At 43.7% G+C, this 25,205-nt stretch overlaps 1 protein-coding gene across 4 annotated transcripts in view; it reads right to left on the bottom strand.

The window, feature by feature from the left end:
- LOC142804140 (uncharacterized) overlaps positions 1–25,205 on the bottom strand; it is a 184,208-nt gene that overhangs the window by 42,516 nt on the left and 116,487 nt on the right. For 2 of the 4 annotated variants that reach the window (XM_075890737.1, XM_075890736.1), the window contains one exon: positions 8,031–8,054. The exons of the other annotated variants lie outside the window; for them this stretch is intronic. In XM_075890737.1, the coding sequence (XP_075746852.1) occupies positions 8,031–8,054 (24 nt within the window). The remainder of the gene's footprint in view (positions 1–8,030; positions 8,055–25,205) is intronic. 4 annotated transcript variants of the gene reach the window in all.

Below are 25,205 nucleotides of genomic sequence, written 5' to 3'. Positions count from 1 at the left end.
TCTCTGTTACATCTCATTAATATTGTATAAAAACACGGAAAAACGAGCCCTTAGGTATACACTTCTTTCCTTATGTATATATATATATATATATATATATATATATATATATATATATATATATATATATATATATATATATATATACATACATATATATATAAATATATATATATATATATATATATATATATTGTAATGATAATAAATAGTGGGGCTCAGGCAAGGGCGCAGGCTAGGTTACGGAAGCCGAGGAAGACGAAGTCAGAATAAGAACAGCCGGCCTGCAGCAAAGGCGTTGTCTCTTATTTCTCGTCGTTACAATGGCGCAGTCGACGAAGAAAACGGCTTACGTCTCGGTTTCGTCATCCAGAACGCCCGCCGACGTGCAGCCGCAGTAAGCGTCGCTTGAGGACGGCGTCAAGCCCTCCTCGGCAGCTGTTTACTGACACCACCGTTCGGGGACGGCGTCAAGGCCTCCTCGGCGGCTCCAGCACCCGTTACCGGTACCAGTTCACGATAAGGAACGCCGTCACGCTTCTTCGCTGATGGAACCCGCAAGGCGTCCGTCGCGGCCAGCATCGATCCCAGCACCGACGGATGGCGTCCAGGCCTCCGTTGTGGTTCCGGGAAACTTGTCCTGGGACGCGACACGTCGCGGCAACCATGCGCACGGGCCTCTCTCACCTAGGGATGGCGTACATGCCTCCTCCATACCTGGCAACCTGTCGGCGCTTCAAGCACCCACCGTGTACGGCGTCGAGGCCTACCCGGCGGCGCAAGACCGCTTCATCTACGCCACAGTACCAGGTCACAACTCATCACACGGGTTCCGCTTGCCTGGGAACGTCGTTGACGCTTGCAGCGCCCTGGAACCCATGTCCACGATTCCTACCACAGCTGGATTTCCAAGGGACGCCGTCCACGCGTCCTTGGTCAGCAATTGTACCACCTCGAGTACCGCAGTCACTGTATCCTCCGCAGAGGCGGGCCTTGGCTCTTCGTGCGGATCACACGACAGCGCAGCGGAGCTGCAGCATACCATCGCGCAACTCCGCGTCACGACCAACGCCCTCATAGCGTCGAGCTCCCAGCTATGTCCTGCCATCTTGCCAACATTGTGCGCACTCAATGCCATGTTGGCTGCGGCCGCCTCACAAAACTTCGAGGTAAGCTCGCCCGAGAACCGTCGCAATCTCGGGCGTTCTCTCACGGAGGTATCAGAGCAAGTGAACTGCTTGGCGTGGGCACATCTCGGAGTTTTGCCCGCAGTCCCGCCATCGCCGATTTCCTTCGAGCTACCGGAGTTTCGCGGCTTCCAGGACGATGCCAAGGAATGGGTGGCAACCGTCAACGCTGTCGGAGATCACGCAGCGTGGACGGACCAAAAGAAGTGGGGCATGGCCATAGACCGCCTTCGGAATGCTGCCGCGGCTTGGCATCGATACGAAGGCGTGCGGCAGACGTCCTGGGTGGACTGGAGTGACAAGCTCATAGCTGCTTTTGGACGGAGTCACCATCACCTCTCCACGACCACCCAGTCTTACGCGACCGCTACCGAGAATAGATCCCAGAAGGGGACCAACCTCGCGGCTTCAGCTGTATTTTGCAGCTTCCCGACAGCCAATTTAACCACCTACCCTGGGACGAACAACCCTACAGTGTTGACCCTCACTTCGAAGCGACATCTCCTGATATCACGTCAGTCTGTGGCCGAGTGTGCGGACGTCTGCCACACGCTAAGCGCCGCCTCCTTCAAAGTCACTGTCAACAAAGACCTACCAGAGAAGGTAATACTTCCGGTTAGTGACAGGTCATCTGACAATGAAGGCTCTACTGCACGTGAAACTATAGGAATAAACAGCTTGAGCATGAGTCCGACAAAGGCAGTGCTGCAAGAGCACGCGTTGCCTCTCAAGCTGCAACCTGAACTCGGCTCTCAGATGACTACAAAGACACCCCGACGCCCCTTGCCACACCGCAAGCAACGCAGGCGTCGACGCTCAGTGCAGCAGGTGACGGTGCAGCGTGGACTATTTCCAGCATTTGTAACACGACTGCGACAGGATGCTCAAACCGACGAGATTAAACCAACGCGGCCACTTTGCAGGAGTCTGTATCTCCTGCTAGCGGCATCTTGTCCAAGTCAACCGCGTTGGCCCCATCGTGGACGACGCCTGCACCGACCATCACGTCACAGCCAGTGTCGTCCTCCGGAATCTCCTTCAACAAACTTCCATGTGAAATATCAGCTTGGCCGAGCCCGGCCACCCCGGAATAGTCAATGCCGCCCACCGGAGACATTGTCGGTAGCCCACGAGGCTCGCAGTCGGGGCCGAGTGTAATGATAATAAATAGTGGGGCTCAGGCAAGGGCGCAGGCTAGGTTACGGAAGCCGAGGAAGACGAAGTCAGAATAAGAACAGCCGGCCTGCAGCAAAGGCGTTGTCTCTTATTTCTCGTCGTTACAATATATATATATATATATATATATATATATATATATATATATATATATATATATATATATATATATATATATATATATATATATATATAGCTTTTATACCAGAATTACTTCAGGCGTGTTCAGTCACAGTGAACCCAGCAAAAATAGAACATTTATATGGTGAATATTTATATGGCTTGAAATTTCGACGCCACCAAACTTCCAGGTGAGGTCGCAGTGGCTACCAAAATAATGCACTGGAGCGAGGTGACTTCAATCAATCAATGAAATAAATAATCAATGAGTATCATTGAATAAATGTTACTCCTGCAGTTTCTTTCAGGTAAGGTGAAGACTCATAAAGAGGTTCTTTTCGAAACTTACGAAAATATATCTATTGAAGTTGTCGTGGCCAAAGTTCTTATGCTTCGAAATCCTATGTGCTTTCACACTTCTTTCTTCTGAACACATTAGTGTGTTGCAGATGTTCCAACATAGGCCTAAGTAGGTTTTTAACAAGATGAATAATTCATTTTAGAAACTTTAGCCTGACGTATGCGAAACAAAACATTTGTAGATATCAAAATTACCCGTAATGTACGAGTTTGCTTTAAGAACTACATTTGTTTTTGTTTTAAATAAAGTGTTTTCTAAACGCCATGATATGGTAAAATTCATCTCGCTGTTTAAGATTCAAGATATAAAGCTCATGTTAGAAACTGTCTTATATCGAAAGCGCATGATCAGACAACGCAAGAACGAAAATCTAAAGAAATTGTGCAAAGTGGTTGGCTTTTAGTAAACTTTTCTTGCACTTGATTTTTCGACATTTTGTCAAATTGAAAGGGCTCTCATGTGGCCAAAGATTTTCACCACTCAAGATACTCGGTGAACATACCTGGCAATAATTGTTAATATTGTCACGTGGTTCGTGACGTAAACGAAGACAGCAACCGGTATGTCTGAGACGAAACTGTTTATTCAGCCGAACTTGTGGCTGGTAAACCAAAAGTCCGGTTACTGTAATTCACACTGTGACGGATAGCGGCAAAGACAGCGTTAGTCATGAATTAACTAACAAGAGGTGAAGTGCGTCGACATATATACATGTGCGGTTGACTATTTCAGCCTTATCGCTGCTCATAACTCAAGCTCTGGAAAAATCTCGAGTGTTCGTGTCTTGCCGCCAAATCCTAATAAAACGTTCTGCAATAACCTCGAGCCTTCTCGAACAATGAGGCACAGTCTGCGCTGAGCATCCCTCACAGGCTTTGTGGGCGAAATTCGAATGAAATAAAAAAGCAGAAACGGTCGTGGAAATATGCATCCTTGTAATTTCGCAGATTTTTGGCGAGAAATGTACATTAACCAAGCGGCACGATTGATGCAGTTGGTGTTTTAAAAACCCATATTTGCGTGAATGCGTGTGACTGTGTTTATTATGCAGCTGATATGATGCCGTATCGGATTCATGTCGCTCTCAGCAAAACGTGCACGCGTGGTTGATTCCTCACGAAAAACATACAAAGAACAACCAAAATATTCAAAGCATGCTTACGGCCATCATCTTTTTCTGTAAAATGAGAGAATATATACAAAGGTAAGAGCCACAATTACGGTGCAGGTAATTTGTGCGAGAAAATAGCAAGTGCCCATTTGATTTTGATTAGAATAGCGTCCATATAATTTCGAGTATTTCAAGTTCTTCTACGACCGAGGCACGCGCCTGTTGTCGCGTACTTTATTCCTAATCCAAAAGCGGCGTTTCAAGCGTCATGTACTCATGTGCGTCGTACAGGATATTATTTCAGTTGGCATTGTATTATCACCCTCACGTCCCTTATATCATACAAACTGGCTCACGTTATGCAAAGAATGTGACCAATGAACAAGCTGTTGCTTTAGATTCAATTTATTTTTTACCAGTCATCATATGCAGGTTGTGGTGTGCTCGAGAAAACATTCTTGAACGAATAAATTCTTGTTTGATTCTGACATCGCCGGTGGTTCTTATTTGTGCTTGAAATAGAATATTAGTTTCGTAATTACAGTACGCCAGGGACGTCAGAGACGTCCAGAAATGACTTTTCAGACGTATATGTACGCTGGTGGCCGCCCGCAGCTGCTTTTCAATTACATTAGCATGAAAATGTTTATTCTGCGCACAAATTGTACGCGGCAGTCTAGATACGTTCGCGCATCTGTATCTGCGCGCATTTCGCGTACATAGAAAGCGTAAAAAAATAATGTTTAGGGCTGGCGGGGTGACCTTCCAACCTCCTCCAGAATGGTTAGAAGTTCTGTTCAGGGGAGTTGGGCGGGCAGACATTCTAACTTTCCGCCCTCTTTTTCTCTAAGCCTGTCGCAAGCAACTTCTCAGTTTACAGAAAGGCGACTATTCGCTATCAAACTTTAGGCTCAAAGACCTAAGTATGTGACTAGCCAGCTTATGGGTCAATTTTTGATGTGCGTGACATGCATCTATTGTTTGGAATCCATGTCATAAAAACGACAATAACAGGACTGAGTTCGTTAAAAAAAGCGTTTTGTTTGGTCTACCTATGCTACGATAGCCTTTTTTGACCTTCTTCGGAACTTTCTAATCTAAGTCTGACCCCTGTGGCAACACGTCGCCACAACGAAAGCCGAAAGTTCGCGCATGTTTTAATTGAGTGCCCACAGTGTGCCCACTAAACCAGTAATTTCAGATTCTCACCCTTCCTGCACTCGTAACTCTCATAATCTTTTGTACAAATATAGCTACTTTCCTGCAACAATAGATATTTGGAAAGCTTTGGCAGGATTTTTTCTTGCTTTACTCATAATCAATTTTTTTTGTTTGCACGTGACATGTCATGTTATCATCACTTCTGCCGTAGTCAATGAAGGGCTGCAGTATGTATAAATAATTTAAATAAAGAAAAATGTATGCTACACACTAAGTCCGTAAGGCGTTTTTTCAACTACCCTCCGTCAATTTGGAGCAGCTAGCCTCCTGTGACATCACAACATATAGGCACGAATGCATGAGCGACGTCAACGTAGTGCATACGTGCACATCATGCGCTGGTGGGATTACCTTGCAAAGAAGCAGGCGTCGCAACAAATTAACAAAACTGCAATTCATTTAATTTTTAGGAAATAAAAAGTTGGTGCTTGGAAGGCATAAATAAAAATTCTCATAAGACGTAATTCGGACTCGTAGAAAGAACGCTTATCACCAGTTGCTACATAGGGTGTTTCTATATTCGCTGCCATGTAAATAGAGCGAGAGCTTCCCCAAATGTTTTGTCTAGTTGAAAAAAAGTGTACAATAAAGCAAGCAAAAGTGTCTGTCTTTTTCTCGTCTGTGCAAATGGCGCCACGCGTGAACTTCGAAAAGCTTCTATTGCTGAACTGATTTGCCGGGCCAGTAACAAAATGATGTATTTGTGTTTTCATATCATTCGTAAAAGCGTTGCGACTGTTGTTTCAAGAAAAAAAGCCCTAGGCGTGTAACCTTAATAAAGTTTATGAAGGCGTTATAGGCTGCAAAATAAATTATATATAAAGGATCCATGCAAACAATGACTTAACGATGGCTGCATATCAACTCGATAGCAGCAATAACGCTGTCTTTTTTATGCTTGAGAGACTCTAACTTTTTAAATAAGTATGTCTAGAGACACAGGAAAGAGTACGCAGCGAGCCCACGGTGTTAGTTGAGAGACGGAACAGCATATGGAAGAGTTGAAAAGCGCAGATATAAGTGGCAACCATTTTTTGTGAGCAAGAGTTACCAAGAAAGTGCTTACAAAAGGTTCGTCTTCTTCCTGGAAAATGGAAGGAGGTTTTGAAAAGGAGCGAAGAAATAACAAAGCGTTAGTTTCACAATATGTCGAAATTCATATAAAAGGAATAATGAAGAGATACCGAACAACACTGTTACAAGACTAGCAGTTCGTGAAGCTGGAAACCAATATGAAAACATACTCATGTACGTATTTACAATCAGAGTTCTTTGTATACTATTACTTTATCTTTCTCTGCTCAATCTGCGCACAACTAAAACCTACGTCTCTTTTCCAGATCTGTTCCTCGCTTTGCTCTAAATTTGCTGGCGTACTGATCATGCGATAATCTGCTGCTCATATCAACGGCGTTTTTAAAGAGGCCTCTTTTTAGTTCCTTTTAAGCACTGCGGAATATACTAGCTCGACTAACAACCGATAAGGTATATTTCAAGTCATTTACAATAATTATAATACTAACAGCAGCTCAACCTCAAGGTAAAACGTACGCCGTTTCTTTCTTATAACATAACCTCAATTAGACAAGTTATTTCTCTCATCCAGCAATTGTCAACGCCAGAATGACAAAACACCTTCAGGACTAATTTAAGCTTAACAGTAAGGTTTGTCTCAACATTCGCCCTAATACACACATAACTTATAACGTGCCTATACGTTTACAGTGACGTCACACAGCTGGGCAGCGCAAAGAGGAGCAGACTGCGCCTAATAAAAAGGCTCCTATGGCGGGCGTGTAGATATTCATACAAGAGCACACCCAGCATAGGAACAAAACAATTACAAGGAAAGAGAGCAAGAACATTTTAGTTCTGGTTTTATCGTGTCGTCTTTCTAAGTCGCATTAGACAAATATGACATCTCGGGAAGAGTTATCTCGAAGCACAGTATCCGAAGTTTTTTTCATCTAGATTAGATCGCTATTTTTTTTGTTTATGAAATCGTTAAAAGAAAGGTCGAACCATATTCAAGAATACCTTCGAATTGTAAACGTGGGCATGAAGAAAAACTTGACTGCCACCTAACATGTAGCTTAAAATTAAGAATATTCCTATTTATCTTAATACATAGTTGTAGAGTCGCGTTCTTAAGTGCGTGTCGAGCCTACACCTCATATCTACTCATAGCTTGAAGTATTATTTCATATTTCTCATTCATTTTTAGGAATTCGGTATATTAAACTAACGTTACATCATTGCGTGAAATATGATAAATCTATAATCAGCAGTGTTGTCTATAGCACAACGCGCTGTGCATAGAAGCTTGATGAAGACTTCTTTATTAATTTTTTACTAACACCAATCCCGCACATGTCAGGGCTGTTCGTGAGGCCAATGAACACAGTTTGACAAGGTTGTGAAAATTATGTGCAATATAGTTTAAGTAAGCGGCATAGTCACCAGCTTTCTTGAAAATGAAGCCTGTTATCAGAACAGCTCAATGATATTTATGTCTCCTAGCTTCATGTATCGAGAAGCGTGTTCAGTCTCCTTGTTACTCGAGCGTTTAGGTTTAGCGCTGAAGAAATCTCAGTATACGTTTTGCAACCTACGATGTGACACATAAAACGGACTTCTTAAAACCGTTAGAAATAGCCGGGAACGTCTACCACTGATGCAGTGATCAGAATGTGATTTTCCCAGTTGGTGTTGAAATTATGCTGCTGTATTACAAATGAATAAACCCATTGGTAAGAATAAAGCATCGTATTCGACCAGAAATCGTGGTTACAAAGGGAAAAACCAGTGTCTTTTCGAATAACAAAGCATAAAAGCGCATTGAATTTATACTCACTGAATCGTCATCGTCATCATCATTCTGGGAGAAAAAAAAGAAAAGAAACGTGAGGAGAGAACCGACACGCACCTCCACGCCACAATCGTCCATCTTTTCTCGTCTGGGAGATGAAGGCGTTTGGCTCGGAAATATTCCGTCATTCTTAGGAATGCATCCTCTCTATTTTTTTTTCGGCAAAGCAACTTAGGTGATAACCTCGTTAAGCATTTCGTAACGTTTCATGGTAACGAAAACCACGTCCCCACTTACAAGGTTGCACCTTTGATTGTCATCGTTCACGTAGCAACACTGCATCGGCGATGGTTTTCACATGTAATTCTCTAGTATGAAAAAAAATACAGTGGCAAAAATTGATAATTCAGAGGTACTGCACTGCATTGTGTGCGCGAGATTACCTTTTCAATAGTCAAAATCTACGCGCCCAGTTTCACAGAAATTTATCTTATATTGCTGCTGGTGTAGCTCCTTCAGCATCAGGTGACAAATCAAATTAGAGGCATTTTTTCTGAAGAAGAAATCGAGGCGCGTCAGTTACAGCACTAAGAAAGCTCAGTGCAAACCAGCGTTTAGGGTTTTCAGATAATTATACAAAATATTATTCCATGTTCACGATTACAGTGCGATTCCGGCTAATAACAGGATAAAAAACAAATGAAGCGGGACCTCGTACTGCCCTCTAATCTAAAAAGGAGGCCTGTTGACGTTTTTTTGTATGTGCAATGGCCACAGAAACATGGACGCATGCCGCGAGCTTTCAACAAAACCTGCAGTTTTTGTAAAAAAGAAGGCAATGTTTCTTTTTTTAGATATGGTAAAGTTATTGCAAAGTCTACATTCTGAACATTATGAAATTGACAACAAACATTTTTATAGTGATCCAAGAGATTGATTGATTGATTGATATGTGAGGTTTAACATCCCAGAACCCCCATATGATTATTTTATTTCATTTTAATTTATTACATACTGCAGACCCTTAGGTCCAAGCAAGTGGGCAGTTACAAGGGGATGTAGTCGAAACAATAAGTGGCATAAAGATTTTTTGGGGAGACTGTTTTATACACTCATAGTGAACACAAGGAGCGACATAGCAAATTATTTCATAATAACGCATGTACCAGACAAAAGAGAAAAAAAACACCACAAATTCATACTTCATATGTTGTGCGATTATGAGAGGCGCCGTAGTGGAGGGCTCCTGAAATGTCGACCACCTAGGGTTCTTTAACGTGCAGCGATGTCAGTGATCCAAGAAAATTAATTGGAGAAGGCGAGAAAGAACAGGATAAAGGAAGAGGTAAAAGTTGCCTGCAGGAATGTAAATAAAATGGCTGAAGGCAAACTGCTGTCATTGGAACTTTTTATTTGGCGCAGCTTGGTGCTCGAAGAAATGACTACAACTGGTCGCATTGAACCCCTTGCTACCATTGCCATAGGGCTAATCAGTGACATCATCGCCAGAGGTACTGTGAAGGTTAACATATCATTTTTTTAGGTTTGAAGCGTGGGAAAAGCAAGCCTCTATTAAGAAGCAATCGTCGAGCCATTCTGAAGCAATGACAGATGCGTCAAGGTGGTCGCACGTGCTCTCTCAGTTGCTTTGGTTACTAAAGCAGCAATTTCAGCAGCAACAAGCACTCTTGACAGTTCTGGCATCAGACAGAATTCACCTCATCACAGTAATCCGAGACATCTTTGACGTCGATTCGAGTGTATAATATTGGTCAAACACGTTCGCGTGAGCATATGAAAAGAATTATTGACAAACAGACTGTGACAAAATGCGAAATATGCGAGCATGTCTTTCTGGAAGTGCCAAACAATAATTCAATTTGCGTTTTGCCCGACATAAAGGTAATTCATGGGAGTCATGGAAGGACAGCTTTATCGGTTTTTTCAGAAAGAACGCTGTAGGCGTGGAGGACAGAGCCATCACGTATGAGCAAAACAGTGATAACCTAGTCGACTATTTCTTCGTAAAACAACAATTGCTGTATGATGCTGTTTAAAAGCTTCCAGAATCATGCATCGTGCCACTTATAATAAAAAGGATGAAGAAAGAAAGAGATCAAGAAAGATGCAAATTGAATTCGAGGTACATCTAACATCTGAGAAGCTGCTTCACCGTTTGAAGTACACAATGTGCGACTTCATAAATACATTAGAGTTAAAAAATGCACCACCTTAGCCAAAGAAAGCCTGGTCCTCAATAAAGGGTGTCTCGCCTTACGCGAATAACTGCGCGACATGTGATACGACATAATTGTATGATAGAAGAATCACTTCAAAAATCGTCACATAATTGCTTGCCGGTGCATGCACTGGATTGAGAGACCGTATTCATTTTAGGTCCAAACGTGCTCTTCACAGCGATGGTTAATAATGGAGTCCACGTATCAGCGCTGCTCGACACAGGTGCATCAGTAAGTCGTATTGACGAGAATATGGTACACAAAGATGACATCTGTTCAGAAAAACCAATCAGGGCGTGTAGCTACCACGGAACTTGCAGAGAGCTCAGGAGATAAACCGAGGCGGAAGTCCGCTTCCGAGGATGGGTAGTAAGTATGAAAAGCCTTGTAATGTCAGGTGTCAATTTTGATTTTCTGCTGTCCAGACCCGCCATGAAACTTCTGAAGATCAACATTCTGTTGAATGACATCCTAACAACTGAAAATGCTAAATGTTGCTCCCATATTGGAAAACCACAGCTCAAAATAGTACAGTGTGCCGATGAAATCTAGTCGAAGTATGCGGAACTCATTTCTGTGGGAACGTATCCCACAGCTACGTGAGCAATCGAAGTTCCCTGCGAACTACACGGCGAGAATGTCGTAAGAAAAAAGCTATAGGACTTGAGCCACGATAAAAAGGCTCGGATAATTGAGAGTTTCAAAGCTTGCTAGACGCGGGAATCATTAGACCATCCACAACTTCATTTGCGTCAACGATTACGGTTGTACCTAAAGAAGATGGATCATTCCGGCTATGCACAGACTACAGACTCATCAACCGGCAAATAGACTTATTTCCTTTCGCAATGCAAAGAATCTGTGACATAATTGACGACACAGGTGGGTGTGAATGGTTCTGCAGAATAGACTTGTGCAAAAGATATTGGAAGGTGCCACTGAGATAAAACACAAAGAAGTGTACGGCATTCGTTACACCATTCGATATGTACAAATATAATCGACTCCTGTTCGGGTGGAAGAATTCCGGAGCATTTTTTCAGAAAATGATAAACTATGTACTGGAAGATTTTATTGGGAAGTTCTGTAATGTGTACGTTGACGACGTCTTAGTTTATTAGAGAACCAGGGAAGACCACGCAATTCACCTTTCAGCTGTTCTGCAAGCACTCAGTGGTGCACTATTAAAAATAAATGCAAAGAAGATTAAGTTCTTTTGCCGGACTGTAGTACTTCTCGGAAGGCCCTTTGAAGGAAAGACAAAATGTACCAAGGAAGAATGCGTGCAGCGAATTAGGTCTCTTGCAAAGCCATGTGACGTTCATTCCCTTCGTGAGTTTTTAGGCATTTCAGGACACTTCAGGGCATTTATAAAAGACTACGCTAAGAAGACAAAGTGTCTCACAAACTCAACCTAGAAAAGCGTTCCGTTCATGTGGTCTGAAGAATGCGAACGGGCGTATTTGGAACTGGCTAGTACAATTTCGTCTGACCGTGTGCGAACGCTTCCAGATTTCACGTTGCCATTCGAGATCTATACAGACGATTCACACTACAGAACTGGAGCTGTTCTGTACCAAAGATTTGTCAAGAAGCCTGCATCTCGACAACTTCCAGTTATCGGCTATTTCTAGTACATGCTTACTAGACCCAAGTGAATTACTGCACCCCAGAAAATGAAGCACTATAGCAGTTGCCATGGCTTTGAGATATTTCAGGACATACTTAGAAGGCAGATGCTTTAAGCTGTTTACCGATAAGCAGGCTTTGACCTTTCTAGATTGGTGCTGCTTCATCTTGCATAGCCAAGGAGGAGAATCTCACGATGGACAAGCGAGATCCAACAGTACACATTCTAGGTAGCTCATGGCCTGAACAAAATCATCCGGATGCTGTTGCCTTGTCCAGATTGCATATACCTCTAGAAACTGAAACTTAACACATGAATTTCATAAGGCTGTTGGAAGGAACAGCAAAACTGACATTTAATAACGGAAAGGTACACATGCCTGCGACAGAGGTGCAAGCTATCCTGAGACTACAATAATGGTCCAGAAAATAAAGGACATGATGAATTTCGGGGGACGTACAGAAAGCTTTCTGCAAGATTCACTTTGGCGAACATGAAAGCGGATGTCGCTAACTATATAAAAACTTGCCACAAATTTCAGGTCTTCCAAACAAAGTTCAGACCACGTGGAAATAAAATAAAAATGCCAGTATACTGTGAGGTACCCTTTGAAGTACTGTATCTCGACTTTGCGAAAGTCAAGCAAAAAGGTGAAGGCGTGAGAAAAACACAAGTATTTTTGGTTGCCGTGGATGAATGCACCCACTATGTTGCTGCTAACACCGTCTGTGAAGACGTAATTCAGTTATATTACTACTCGAGTGGAATCTGTTCAAGGATGCCAAAGTTATGGCGGCTGACAATGGACCAGCTTTACGAAGTCTTACACTTTGACGATGGGCACAAGAACGAGGCAATAAATTACGTTTCGCAGCACCATACCACCCTTAAGCTGATTCCCTTGCAAACAGAGTGATTAGAGACTTGAAGATGATTTTGTCTTCATCCCCGGACTCTAAAAGTGGGTGTAAATGCACGCTGGAGGCTGCTGTAGCACTTCACAATTGCTCCTGTACTGCAGGACTTGGATGCAGCCCCAACTTTGCCGCTTTCGGAAAATCAAGCTGGTTGTCTGCTTATCAACAGCTTGGGTTTGTTTACAAGATTGCTCTTAAGGAAATAACTATGGCGGAAAAACAGAAACAACGATATCGCCAAACAATGAAAAGAAACTTCCACAAGCGTAATTGATCAGAGATCCCCGATGTGCAGCCTGGAAGCATGGTTCTTGTGCGCAGAGGTCGTTTCCGTGCATTGGTCACTACTTCGTCACAAAGATTGCAAGACAGCAAGGCATACTGAAGACGGTATATTACCAGGGACCTTCCGGCAAGATCGAAGAGGCGTCTCTCTTAAATTTACTTCCGTACTGTCTCTGGAGATATGAAAAGTGGAGTCCGGGAAGATACAGTGATCCAAGAGAATTGGTTGAAGGCGAAAAAGAAGAGGATAGAGCAAGATACAGAAGCGGCCAGCAGGAATGTAAATAAAATAGCTGAAGGCAAACTGCTTTCGTTCAAACTTTATGACTTTCTAATCGTTATTCACAGAAATAAGGACATTACGCCAGATGTTGCAGCAACGAAATGGTAGGTTGATAAAAAAATCGCTCGCGGTGTAGATTTATGGTCAATATGAATTGCAGCACAGTGGCTATGATTAAAGTGACGTCAAGCCTTCAAAATAACACTGAATACGGCTAGGTTGGTTCAAAAAATACCGCTAATTAGGGTAATTTCATTCGCAATAATTTTTTTCAATGTACCGCGCTGTTGGAGACAGCGTTGTGGAGACAAGTACAGGCAGCGTGTTGCAACTCATACCTCGAGTGCGACTGTACGTAATGAGAACAATATACTGTACACAAGACCACCGTAGCCACCGTATATTTGCTCGAAGCACGCTGTTCGTGAAATATGGATTCACTTCAATACCAGCAGAATTATTTTTTGACTAACTGTTCGCAACATTCAAAGTTCACGTTCATTAATACCGCTTCATACAAAGCAGCTGCATATCTGAAAAGGGCGATGAAGATCTCCCGCACGAATCACCGTTAACGTTGAAAAGCAAAAAAAAAAATGATGTACTGAAGAAAGTTCTCCTAAATGTACCAATTGAAAGAAAATTCTACCGTTGTATTGCATTTTCTTTTTGGAGGAGGGGGGGGGGGGGGGTTAGCGCGGCGAAATGTTGTTCTACCTCATGCTTCTTTGTCATTGTAAAAAAAATGTACCTTTGGGCATTTTTTTTAAATTGACGCATGTTTAGTTTTGTTCAGTGAAGAATAGCAAGAGGTTGTAATACTTTGTTCTAACTATGGGCCTCTTTCTGTTTGCCCTTTTCTGATGCGTAGTACCTTGAGGAGCAATAAACTTCAACTTCTAAAAAAAAACGCGATTGAAGAAGTGGTAAATAAAATGACCCTTACATTTAAAACAATTAAACTCGCTCATATTGTGGAACTTTTCATGCAATATAATGGGAAAGCCTTGTTCTAGAAGCGAAAGTGCCTCACTTTTCTTTATAACCTGTTTAGCGTCCCAAACAAACCGATATGCAGCTGTCTTGTCAAGTTTTCATTGGCATGCCTCCGTCGTGTTGTTGCCGGCTTTGATGCCATGCCTCGATCAACTTGTCTAGTAGCCCCGTTTTTTCGAAAAGCGACGTGCGTGACAGCATACGAAAACCCAATTAAATGTTTGGACAGGTGTATGCGCTTACATAATTGAGAAAAGAGTGAAATACTTCACCATGTCAAGCAAATCGGATGTGATGATGCCTTTGGATAGAATGCCAGAGCAACAATAGAGCACATGCGCCACACTATACAGCATACCTTCATTACGTTATTGATATGTAACCAACGTGGTTATGAGAGTTCCCGAGTTGTCTTGGTCTCTGCTCTAAAATGCGTGATTATTTATAAAATGTACACTTCCACAAGATTTGCTGAATTATGAGGCATAATGAATGCAAGACGCATAAATTTATTCCACGCATTGATTACTGCGGAATGAATAGCCGCGTGTGTTGCAGCCTTTCTGTTGGTCTACTGTTTTCTCTTTGTGTGTGCTTCCAACTATTACCAGAATACAAAAAAAAAAAAACGAGCGAAGCAGTGCCTAGTATTGCCATGTAATCTGAAAAGGAGACATGTTAGCGTTTTTTTTTTATGTGTGATGGTCACAGAAACATGGATGCATGCTGCGAGCTTTCAACGAATGCTGCAGTCTTTGTTAAAAAGAAGGCATTGGTTCTTTTTTAGGAAATTGTAAAGTTTTTTCCTACTTCTCTTAGTAAGGTTGTTTTGTTTTTCAAGACATTTATTTGTACAAACTATACATCATTCCCGTTGAAACATAATATGTAAAAAGTGAGCACTCGCGTCGTCCCTTTAAAATTAGTCATTGCGCTTGCGTTTTGCAGTGCTCCTGACGATGACATAAATAGAAGGATGAAACGCTTTATATCCTGCCAATGAGAATATAACCACTTTTTAGATGACCAAACACGACAATAGAAGTCTTTCAGAGAGTACTTGTCAATTGGCGTAGAGCTTTCATATGCAAGACAAACATTGACAATTTCTGAACGCGTTCACGGAATCTATCGCACACTTGAAAAAAAGGATGTCTTTGGGTTTTTTTTTTGTGTCTGCCGTTACCTGATAGGATATCTTGCAAAATTCACTTCCTTTTCAGAATATTGCTCTTGATAAATCTTCCGAGGACTTTATGTTATCGATACAACGACGCTCAGAGTTTTGTGTTTAATGTAGCTATTTTACTGCAGTCCTATTTTTGAGACGTGGTAACACTTGTACAGCCTCGAGTTTCTTTCTTTATTCCGCCGAATATAATATTTATGATGGTACCAATGCGTAAGAGACACCCATGATACATAAAGAGTAGAAGAAAAAAATTTTCGCAGTATCCTTCAAGTCAAGTCCCGTAAATCTGCGTCACCGCAGACCTTCTGTGCACGTAGCTGGTCCTCGTTCAGCTAGCCTCACACCGACTGGTCCTCTTTCTATTTCGCCTATTCTTCTACTATTCGACACGTGGCTATGCCCGCTTTTTTTTCCTCCATTTTTTCGATTTGATTATTTAACTTGACATTTATTTCTCTTTCTCACTGTTTCAACCTTTCTTTCTATGCCATGCTTCGCTTTTTACCATTCTTCATTTTTTTTGTCCTCCCCTTCCCCCACATCTTTCCCCGACCTCCCTTTTCCAGTTCTTTTCTGTACAGGGCTACGCTATGCTGTGTTTGTTGCCAAGGTAGCCGAGTGGTTAGGACGGTTTTCCCTCGCTCTAAACTTCTCTGTGTTTCTTTCTCTTTCTGTACTTGTTCAGTCAACCATCACTGTTATTGCATCCCACACCCGACCAATCGGCGAATGCGCTCTGGGAGCGAAACAGAAGAGCAAGATAAAGGAAGGAATGAAAACACTGCACGTGGGTTCATGATGTTGACAATTTTCTGTCTACGACACACGAAAAAGCTCGAAAATAGCAGGTCTGCCGTAAAAGCTGTAACCTGTTTACATAGGCCGAGCTGCAGACTAGCTTGGCACAGTGAGTGTCTTCGTTCAGTTTTAGTCATCGTGTCCTCTCGTGATTCAAGCGTTCACCACTGCTCTATACACACCTATATGTGATCATAATATTAGACTAACAGAAGCGCAACGACTTTCTTATATGCGAAAGTCAATAGTAGCAAGAGAAGTCGTGTACAAGGAAATGACCGAAAGAGTATTTCAGCAAACGAAGTGACTGAGTGGATGGTAGCTGGTTGTACGTGCTCTAAGGTGTACGCGTTGGTAACAAGTTAAAAACACATTTTTAGGTCACCATTTCCTGCGCACTGGCTGTGGCGAATGGGAGCTCGATTGAAGGAAGAACATGTGAAGGGCTCAAATTGAAGCCCGCTGTCAGGCAATTGTCAATAGCTTCTATTTGCCGCAAAGTGGATATCGGCACCGCCACGACGAAATTGAAACGGTTTCCTGCACAGTGCCTTGAGGCCATTAGCGACCGCTTGACGAAGTAGATTAATGCGGATATGTCAGCGCTAGTGTCACTGGAAGCAGCATAGTCAGGTTGCAAGGAAAGGAGAAAAAAAACAGGGGGGGGGGGGGGGATCAAACTAGTTTTATCCAAGAGCGGTGCATAGCACTTCGTAACCGCAGCTCTGCAACTGCTGGTACAGAGCTCACTTGCGAGTTGCTTCTTGGGAAATAAAAGCAGATAAAAACGCATTTCGGCGATATCAACGGCAGGGAGTGTAGGTGGCTGTTGGAGTAGGTGACGCAAGCAATAAGAGGCAAAAGAGAACTACCTCGACTGCTCTTCTGTCTGAAACAACGCTTCCTATTGCGACGCCCTTGTTCTCTCGCTTACAATGTACACGCACGTTCCTCGCGGCTTTCATATGAGGCCCCGGTTCCTCGAGCAGGGAGAAGTGTGAGGACAAGTCAATCTTGGCGGACACAGACGCGCCGACTCAGCGGGCGCATGTGTGGCCACTGTGTCCTGTCTCCGACACAACCGGTGGGCAAACACGCGAAGAATGGATGTGCCCGGCGGGCATTTCTGGTGCTCTCTTGTCATTCACGCCAGTACTTGCGCGGGGCACACGCACAGACGTTCTTCGGATGGCTCTTGGGCATCGAGTCAGCACACGCCCTTTCTGGGCCGGTCGACGTCAAACAACCTCGACTGCGGCGCAGTCGTTTGCTTTGGTTGGTTTTGAAAATGTCTTCGAAGCCGGTGCATAGGCAACGCCCACCCTCGGTGCTTCGGGGTATCGGGGCATTTACTCACGCAACTGCAGGTGAAGCTGCCCGCGGTCAGGCCTAGTTTCTGTGAATTCTGCTGATAGTGATGTCCATATCCTGACCCTGCCTGAGTGCTTCCACCATAGAGCCATGCCTTAATTCAATTCATACAGCCGGAGGTCCCTCCAATTTGTGAAATCTAATTACACTGCAGATTACATTTACACCTAGTATGAAGTAATCGATGTGTAGATTAAGCACCTTATGAATCATGTACTGGAAGCTGAGCGCACGCAGTCACTTACGTTTTTTCTTTGTCTCTTTTAGCACGTGTGTCGTGCGCTAACGTTCTGGCTGCGCGCGCCATCTGTCTGAATAAACGCAAAGCGTGAATTCTTAATGTCTCTATAAGCCCAACGTCAGAACATTTGGGCGCTATTTATCTGGGTAGCCGCTGACTTCATTTTAGTACAGGGTTATCAATTACTTCTTCCCACACACGATGACAATGTTCGTTAGCCGTGCATAATGTAACCTACATGTAACCAGCAGTTTTTCTGGGGTTGTGACTGTATGTGCAAGCTTTGGATGGTTATTGGCGTTTTGTAGATTTACGACATGTTTTCTGTCAATAATAAGCAATTTGTACCTAATGAGTTCAAGGAGTAATTAGCAAACACTGTTATAAAAATTACTGACACAAGAAGCAAAATTTGACAGTGTAGTTGACCACTCGCAGAACCATTACATTGCAAAAGGCAACTCCGCACCTCGACGAGTTTTACATTCTCAATAGTAAACTAAACAGCGCAGGTTTGTGGTTGATTTTCCTTACTTGACGGTGCATGCTTGCTTTCAATTTCCACAACAATACACTTGTCAGAACTTGAAAGATCTGTGGGGTATCGGTGGATGCCATTTCTTGAACGTTGAATGTAGACCGTAGAAAAGGGAACATTTTATGAAATTAAACCACTTGATTGCATTTGGCGTAATGTTTATTTCCAATGCTAAATGCGCAAGAAACTCACTCGGTTTTCTAGGCAGCGGACAGATTGACAGAGATATTCGCTCATCTCTGGCGACTATACAGCACGCCCAAAATTGAAATGATTATGCAGTTGAATATCAGAAACCTTTCTCAACTCATCAAACTTCCTAGCTCTTATCGCCTTCTTGTAACCCTGATGCGTATGTATTTGATTTGCATACACAGATGTACAAGGACACAGAGGAAAGAGGGAGAGGGCAAGCTGGCAACTGCCACCTGGAGGGGCAGAACACCTGCTAACTCTTTCGGGTGGAGGAAAGAAACAGAGGAAATAAAGATTAGAGGGAATAAAGAGGAAAGAAGATGAGGAAGAAAAAAATTGACGAAGACATTGACGAGTATGAGTAGAAAAAACGTAAAGAAAAATAATAATAAAGAATGTCTGTAATTGGGTGACCAGGTGCGTTTGGTTCATAATTGTAAGAAGAGCTCCGTGGGCCTGGTTGCGTCGGGAAGCACTACCACTCGTAAAGAGGTAGTCGTCTAGGGTCACGCACTTAAGCCCTAGGGTTTTATATTCCTTAATTAGCAAAGACCGCTGCGTAGCAATTGTGGGACAGGGCACTATGAGATGCTCAAGTGTTTCGCAGGAGCCATAAGCTGCGCACAACGGACTGTCCACACGCCCTTCCTGGTGCAATCGTTCACACACCAGCACAGAGCAAACTCTTAGTTTGTACAACAGCGCTCGGGAATGACGAAGCAAGTCATGGCCACGAACACGGGGAGGGAACGATCAATTCGCCACACGCTGGTCTGGGTGCTACTTTAGAAGATGCTGGCGTATAAGCAGACGAGCGTTGTTCATCGTACATAGAAATCTCGGACAGTCACAGCTGTCACGGTTGCATGACGAAGCAAGTCGATCCGCTTCTTCATTACCCGCAATGCCCACGTGCGAAGGTACCCTCTGTGCAGCTAGGCATACCCCACGTGACAGAATGTTGTCGATGGATTTCATGATGCTGCTTAGAATAGGGCTGTCGGTCTCCTTGCTGGTGAGTCGGCTAAGGGCATCACGAGAGTCGGTGAGGTTGACAACCTTCGATGCTGGTAACCCTTCTTGTACGTACTTCAAGGCGACATCAATCGCTGCTAGCTCAGCCGTCGGCGATGATGAGGGGTGCGGTATTTGAAACAAACCGCCTAATATTGGTTGAAGGGCAGAAGAAAGCTTCAGAAGCACTGAGGCCATCGCTGCATACAGAAGCATCTGGAGATACTTTTGCATAGTCTTCGAAGTTTTCAAATAGGTGTGAATGGGCTAATTGATATAGTTCCGAAACAGGTTGGTCACACTTTTTGCGTATTCTTGGAATTGACAGATGGGTAGGGAAGGCACATGGGCTGTGCTCTGTCGATGTTTGCAACGCAATAGTTTCGCCGGAATCGCCAGTAATGTCCTTGAACAAAGCCGCCATTTTACCCATCCAAGAAAGTGGGCGCAGTAACAGCCTGTAAAGGAGTGTCTTGCCATCTGGGGCTCAGTTCAAACGCTCAATATGATGCAGCGCTCTCTGGTCAGCTTGCAGCCTTAGCGGCAACTGGTGTGCTTAAGTAACTAGTGGGATGGATTGTGCTTCACGAGGTAAGCCAACCAGTACTCGGAGAGCCATATGGTAATCCCGTTCCAGCTGAGACATTAAAGAAGGTGGTGCATTCACGACTGGCAAGGCATACATGACGCATGAGAGTAGAACTGATTGGTAAACCTGTAGCGCCGTCTTCTGATCAATTCCATCACCGTTAGCAGTAAAGGCAGCGACATACTTGAACAAAAACAGGGATTTCCGCCTCACAGTTTTAACAGCAGGGCGCCAAAAAAAAGGCGATCATCGATTATTACACCCAGGTAGCGATATTGGTGTACCCACTGTATCGCTGTATCTCCGATGTAAAGCCTCCTAAGGCTTCGACGAGCGTGTTGCCTTGGATAATACGTGATCGCAGCTGACTTCACAGGTGAAACCTGCAGGCCAGTTTCCACCAAGTATTCTGAAGTTGCATATAGAGCTCTCTGCAATATACCACGGAGATGTGGACGATGGTGTGACTGACCAGTGACCCAGAGTGCGATGTCATCAGCATAAATCGCTATGTCTATAGTAAAGTTGCTTTCTTGCGGTAATCGGCCTGGAAGTCCAGCAAGTACGCGGGTAAATAGAAGCGGTGACAAGACGCTGTCTTGCGGGACGCCACATTTAAAAGCGCGAGGTTCACTCTGTACTTCTCCAATGTGCCCTTTCATTCTGCGCGCAGATAGAAGATCACAGAGAAAGTGTAACAGACGACCTAAAATTCCTCCATTCATCAGTGCACAAATAATCGCCTTATGTGGTACGGAGTCAAACGCTTGCTGTATAACAAGAAATAGAACACACGCTGAATGCCTGTTTGCTCGAGCATATTCAAGTGATGATACAAGATCTGCTATACTGTAGATGGCTGAACGGTGGCGACGAAATCCGCTCATGACATCAGGGAAGAAAGTGAGCTCCTGTAATCTGGCGCCCAGACAAAACAGTACTATATGGTCCATCCGCTTCATAATATGAGAAGTTAGTGATGTTGACTGGTATGACTTCAGGTTTTGTGCAGGGCGACCAGGCTTTAAAGTGGGCTTCACCACATGCGATTTCCATTCAGCAGGAATCAGACTCGTTTGCCACACTTTGTGGTATTCGTTCAGAATACATTGATGAAAGACGTCATCAACGTTTCACAAGGCTTGGAACGTAACACCATCTTCACCTGTAGCAGTGCGATGATAACGGAGGTGAAGTGCATGACGCAGCTTGGCCAGGGTACATTTTGCCTCATTCACCTCGTATGGAGGTCTGTGTAAAATTGTTACGGAACGATAATTAGTGTTGTCTCTTGACATAGGGCCGGTGAAAATATTAGCAAAATCTTCCGCAGGAATTTTCGGAGACTGTCCAGTCGTGATAGCACAATGCTGTAATTGGGCTCTTGCTGACCTTAGGTGTTTGGAGAGCCCTAAATATGCGCCATAAATTCCCAAAACCACTCGCCACATGCAACGAGCTACACAATGCGGCCCAGCGTTTTCGATGAAGTTGTTTTCTGTGCCGCCTAATGGCTACTTCAAGTGGTTATAAAGTGTCAAATCATTGCTTCCTTTGGAACGATGTGCCCTTCTGTAAGCACGTCGACGACAAGCACGTAGTCTCAAGAGCTTTAGTTCAGATTTTGGCTTGTCTATGCATCGTAGTCGTCGTGCTGTAGCTTGCTGCAGACATTCACTCACTAGCTTAACGGGTTATCGTGTGATGGCACCCCTGCTATCAGCTGACGGAACTTGACCCCATTCGTCACTGTGTAGGCAGCACTGTGGCTGCTAGGAGAATTCTCTAGAATCAGTCAAATGGGCAGATGATCTGAACCCCATGGGTAAGCTTCGCTTGATCAAGTAAGACGCACATCTCTCGTTTATATCGCAAGATCAATGGTGCATTGTTCCTTTCCTCTGCCGCCAATTATGGATGAGCTGCCATTAGGGTCTGAAGATTATGTTTAACAATAAGCTCATAGATTTCCACTCCACGATTGCCTTGTGGGCGACAACACCAACGAAGATAATGGGCATTGAAATCTCCACACAGTAGAAATGACGATCCTCGTCGAGATAGCAGGTACTCCAGCGATGTGATGTCCGAAGATCGCGCTGGCCGAAAATATATGCTTGTCACAGTCGTAATCGTGTTTTCGAGAGTAATAGCAACTGCTACACATTCAAAAGTCGGCGTCGCAGAGGTCACTTGCGACAATCACTGCGAAACGAACATCAGATCGTATGCACAATGACAATTTCGAGGCATTTCGTTGATGCGTTGTGTCTGTACACTGGAAAGATGCACACGCTATCACCGTGTATCGGGTATTGCAGCGAACGCCTACGTAACCCCGAAGTCTGAGCTCGTGATTTCTCAAATTGGTTTCTTGGACATCCGGCGGATTCTTCATTGCAAAGAGCCTAAGAACGAGATCAGAATGGCACGGTATTAGAGACCTGACGTTTCATTGCAGCACATAGCGACAGGGCTTGCGACGGGTGTTGACGTTGCTTTTAGTTAATACTGTCAAGAACTTGAACGAGAGCCTCCAAGAGCTGTTGTGCGGCTAATGGTGCTGGCGTTTGACGATCGGCTATGAGAGATCAGACGACGTTAACAATCATCTTAAGCATGGTTACAAGTGGGGCATCAGCGTTGGCTGGCATGCCCTTTTTACAGTATTTTCTACTGCAGACATGGCCTTGGCGGAAGCTGGTTCTGACACTTCATGAGGCGCGACCTTTGAGGAGGTTGAGTCCGATGGCTTTGATAGAAGCGCCGGCCACGATGTTGCCAAAATGATGGAATTGCGCCTCCCACCGTCGCTCCGGTTTACTCTGACTTTACTATTCTTCTTCGGACGTACAAGTGTATCTTCAGTTGTGCCGTCGCCAGCTACTTGACGGGTGCTTTGGATAGGCGTCTTTTCTCGTGATGCTATCTTTTTAGTTTTCTCTTTCAGGACCTTCCGTTTTTTCTTCAGCTTGGAACATTCCTTGTCCGTTGCTAAGTGTTTACCATTACAGTTAAAGCAGCGAGATGTCGCACTGTCTTAAAATTTTACGCTGTGATTTGCGCCACATTTAGCACAGACCACAAAACTTGTGCAGAAACCCTGTAAATGTCCAAGCTTGAGACATTTGCGGCATTGTAGAGGCTTTGGTATAAAGGTCGGAATTGGTACCGCGCTAGTCCGGCCTTTATGTGACTTAGTAGCTTATCGTACCCGAAAATAATCTTCACACACTTCGGAGAGCCAAACCTTCGAGCGCTGATGACTGTGCATGCATGGTGGAGTGCAAACTATCATACTTTTCAAAACGTCGTCTGAAAGTTCTATGTCTACATCCGATATAACCCGAGCTGTTACATTAGCGCCCTGTGGAACAAAAGCCCGCACGTTGCTGTTGCATAGCTGAGATAGACCTAGCAGGGTTTGCACCAACTTCTCATCTGTTGTGTCTAAGGCAATGATATTTATCCTGGGATTCACTAGAACTCCGTGAATCAGACCAGGGGCAAGTTTGAACAAAAAGTTATGAAGCTTCTCTTTCGAGATAGAGTTTAGGCTTTCCGTGACGTCGACGGGCACATAGCCAACTGTCGTAGTCACAATGCTGTTGCATAATACAGTCTATTCACTTGAGGACGATGCCGCTGACTTCTGTCTTGACCGTTGATGCTTACTAGGTAGAAATGCATCCGAGTCATCTGACGTAGCATCAGACTCGGGATCGGCAGCTTCTGATGTCACTGAAGAGCTGAGCCACTTCCTTGCAGTGGCAGGTCTACCCATGCCCCTAGGCAGGTCCACCACCATCTCATCCATAGCGAGACTTGCACAGAGGGTCCCTCCAGCAGAGCAGAGGTCTTGAGTACGAGTACAGGCAGCGCTGGTTGCCGAAGATGCACGATGACACACATAAAGTAGAAAAAAAATCACCAGTCAAGGAAACTGACCCTGATAACGTACTGAAATTCAGGCCTAGAGCTCCTATTGTTCGTACAATCATACAGTTACTATGCTGTGTAATACTATGTTTATTTATTTATTTATCTTAGAATACTAGATGCCAGTTTCTTAAGAGATTACAGAAGAGAAAGAACATGAAAAGTAATTTTACTGACATAGGGCGATACACGTATCATTGCAGAATGCTTATTGTACTGAAAGAATATTGAAATCATTTTAATAAAAAGAAGTTCACCAAACGGATACCAGCGAAAATTATTATAAGAAAGCACATATGTTTTTATGAGATGGATGGGCACAGCATTTAGCTACTTTAATTGCTCTACTATGGCAATAGGGCTATTTGTGAAACAAGTGTTCTATTTGTATTTTCAGTCACTTTGGAGAACTTGCTTACGGATGATTCGTTTGATAAAGAAGGTTTCAGTGAATACCAATCTTTAGTTGCTCATAGGAAAAAGCTTAAAATTGGAAATTAGTAGTGTTGGAAGAGTATCCGGTTGGTGTATAGGAGTACTTCTGAAGTGTTGGTCTTCCAAGTGAGTGAGATAAATGTCCTAAGTATTCGTATTTACTGCGACTTGGAGAAACTAGAGGCAGCTCACAGAAGCTACTTGTGTCAGTTATTTCAGTTTTGTGGTGTAGAGTGGCAGCATTCCTACAAAGATAGGTCGTTGAGGCTGCCAGTGTATACTTTTAGCAAGTAAGTTTCTTTTCTTTGAACTCGTTCTATTTTGTTTACCTGTTGCTCAGCAGACACTAATCAGAAACGACTAGCATATACAGAACAGGCGAGGGTTCCATAGGCAACGAATACGGCGAATCTTAAGACGTCTTTTTAAGCAATATAATTGTTTTAAGTAACCTCTAGCAATGCCTCTAATCTGAGTTTCGAACATCTCGAACAAAGCGTAGCTAGACAACGATGCCAGAATATTAACTGCATAGGAAACAGTGATGTACCTGTCCT

This window comes from Rhipicephalus microplus, chromosome 3, assembly GCF_043290135.1.
Source record: "Rhipicephalus microplus isolate Deutch F79 chromosome 3, USDA_Rmic, whole genome shotgun sequence".
NCBI lineage: Eukaryota > Metazoa > Arthropoda > Arachnida > Ixodida > Ixodidae > Rhipicephalus > Rhipicephalus microplus.
Note: the sequence above shows the minus strand (reverse complement) of the source record. Positions and strands in the feature narration are given on the sequence as shown.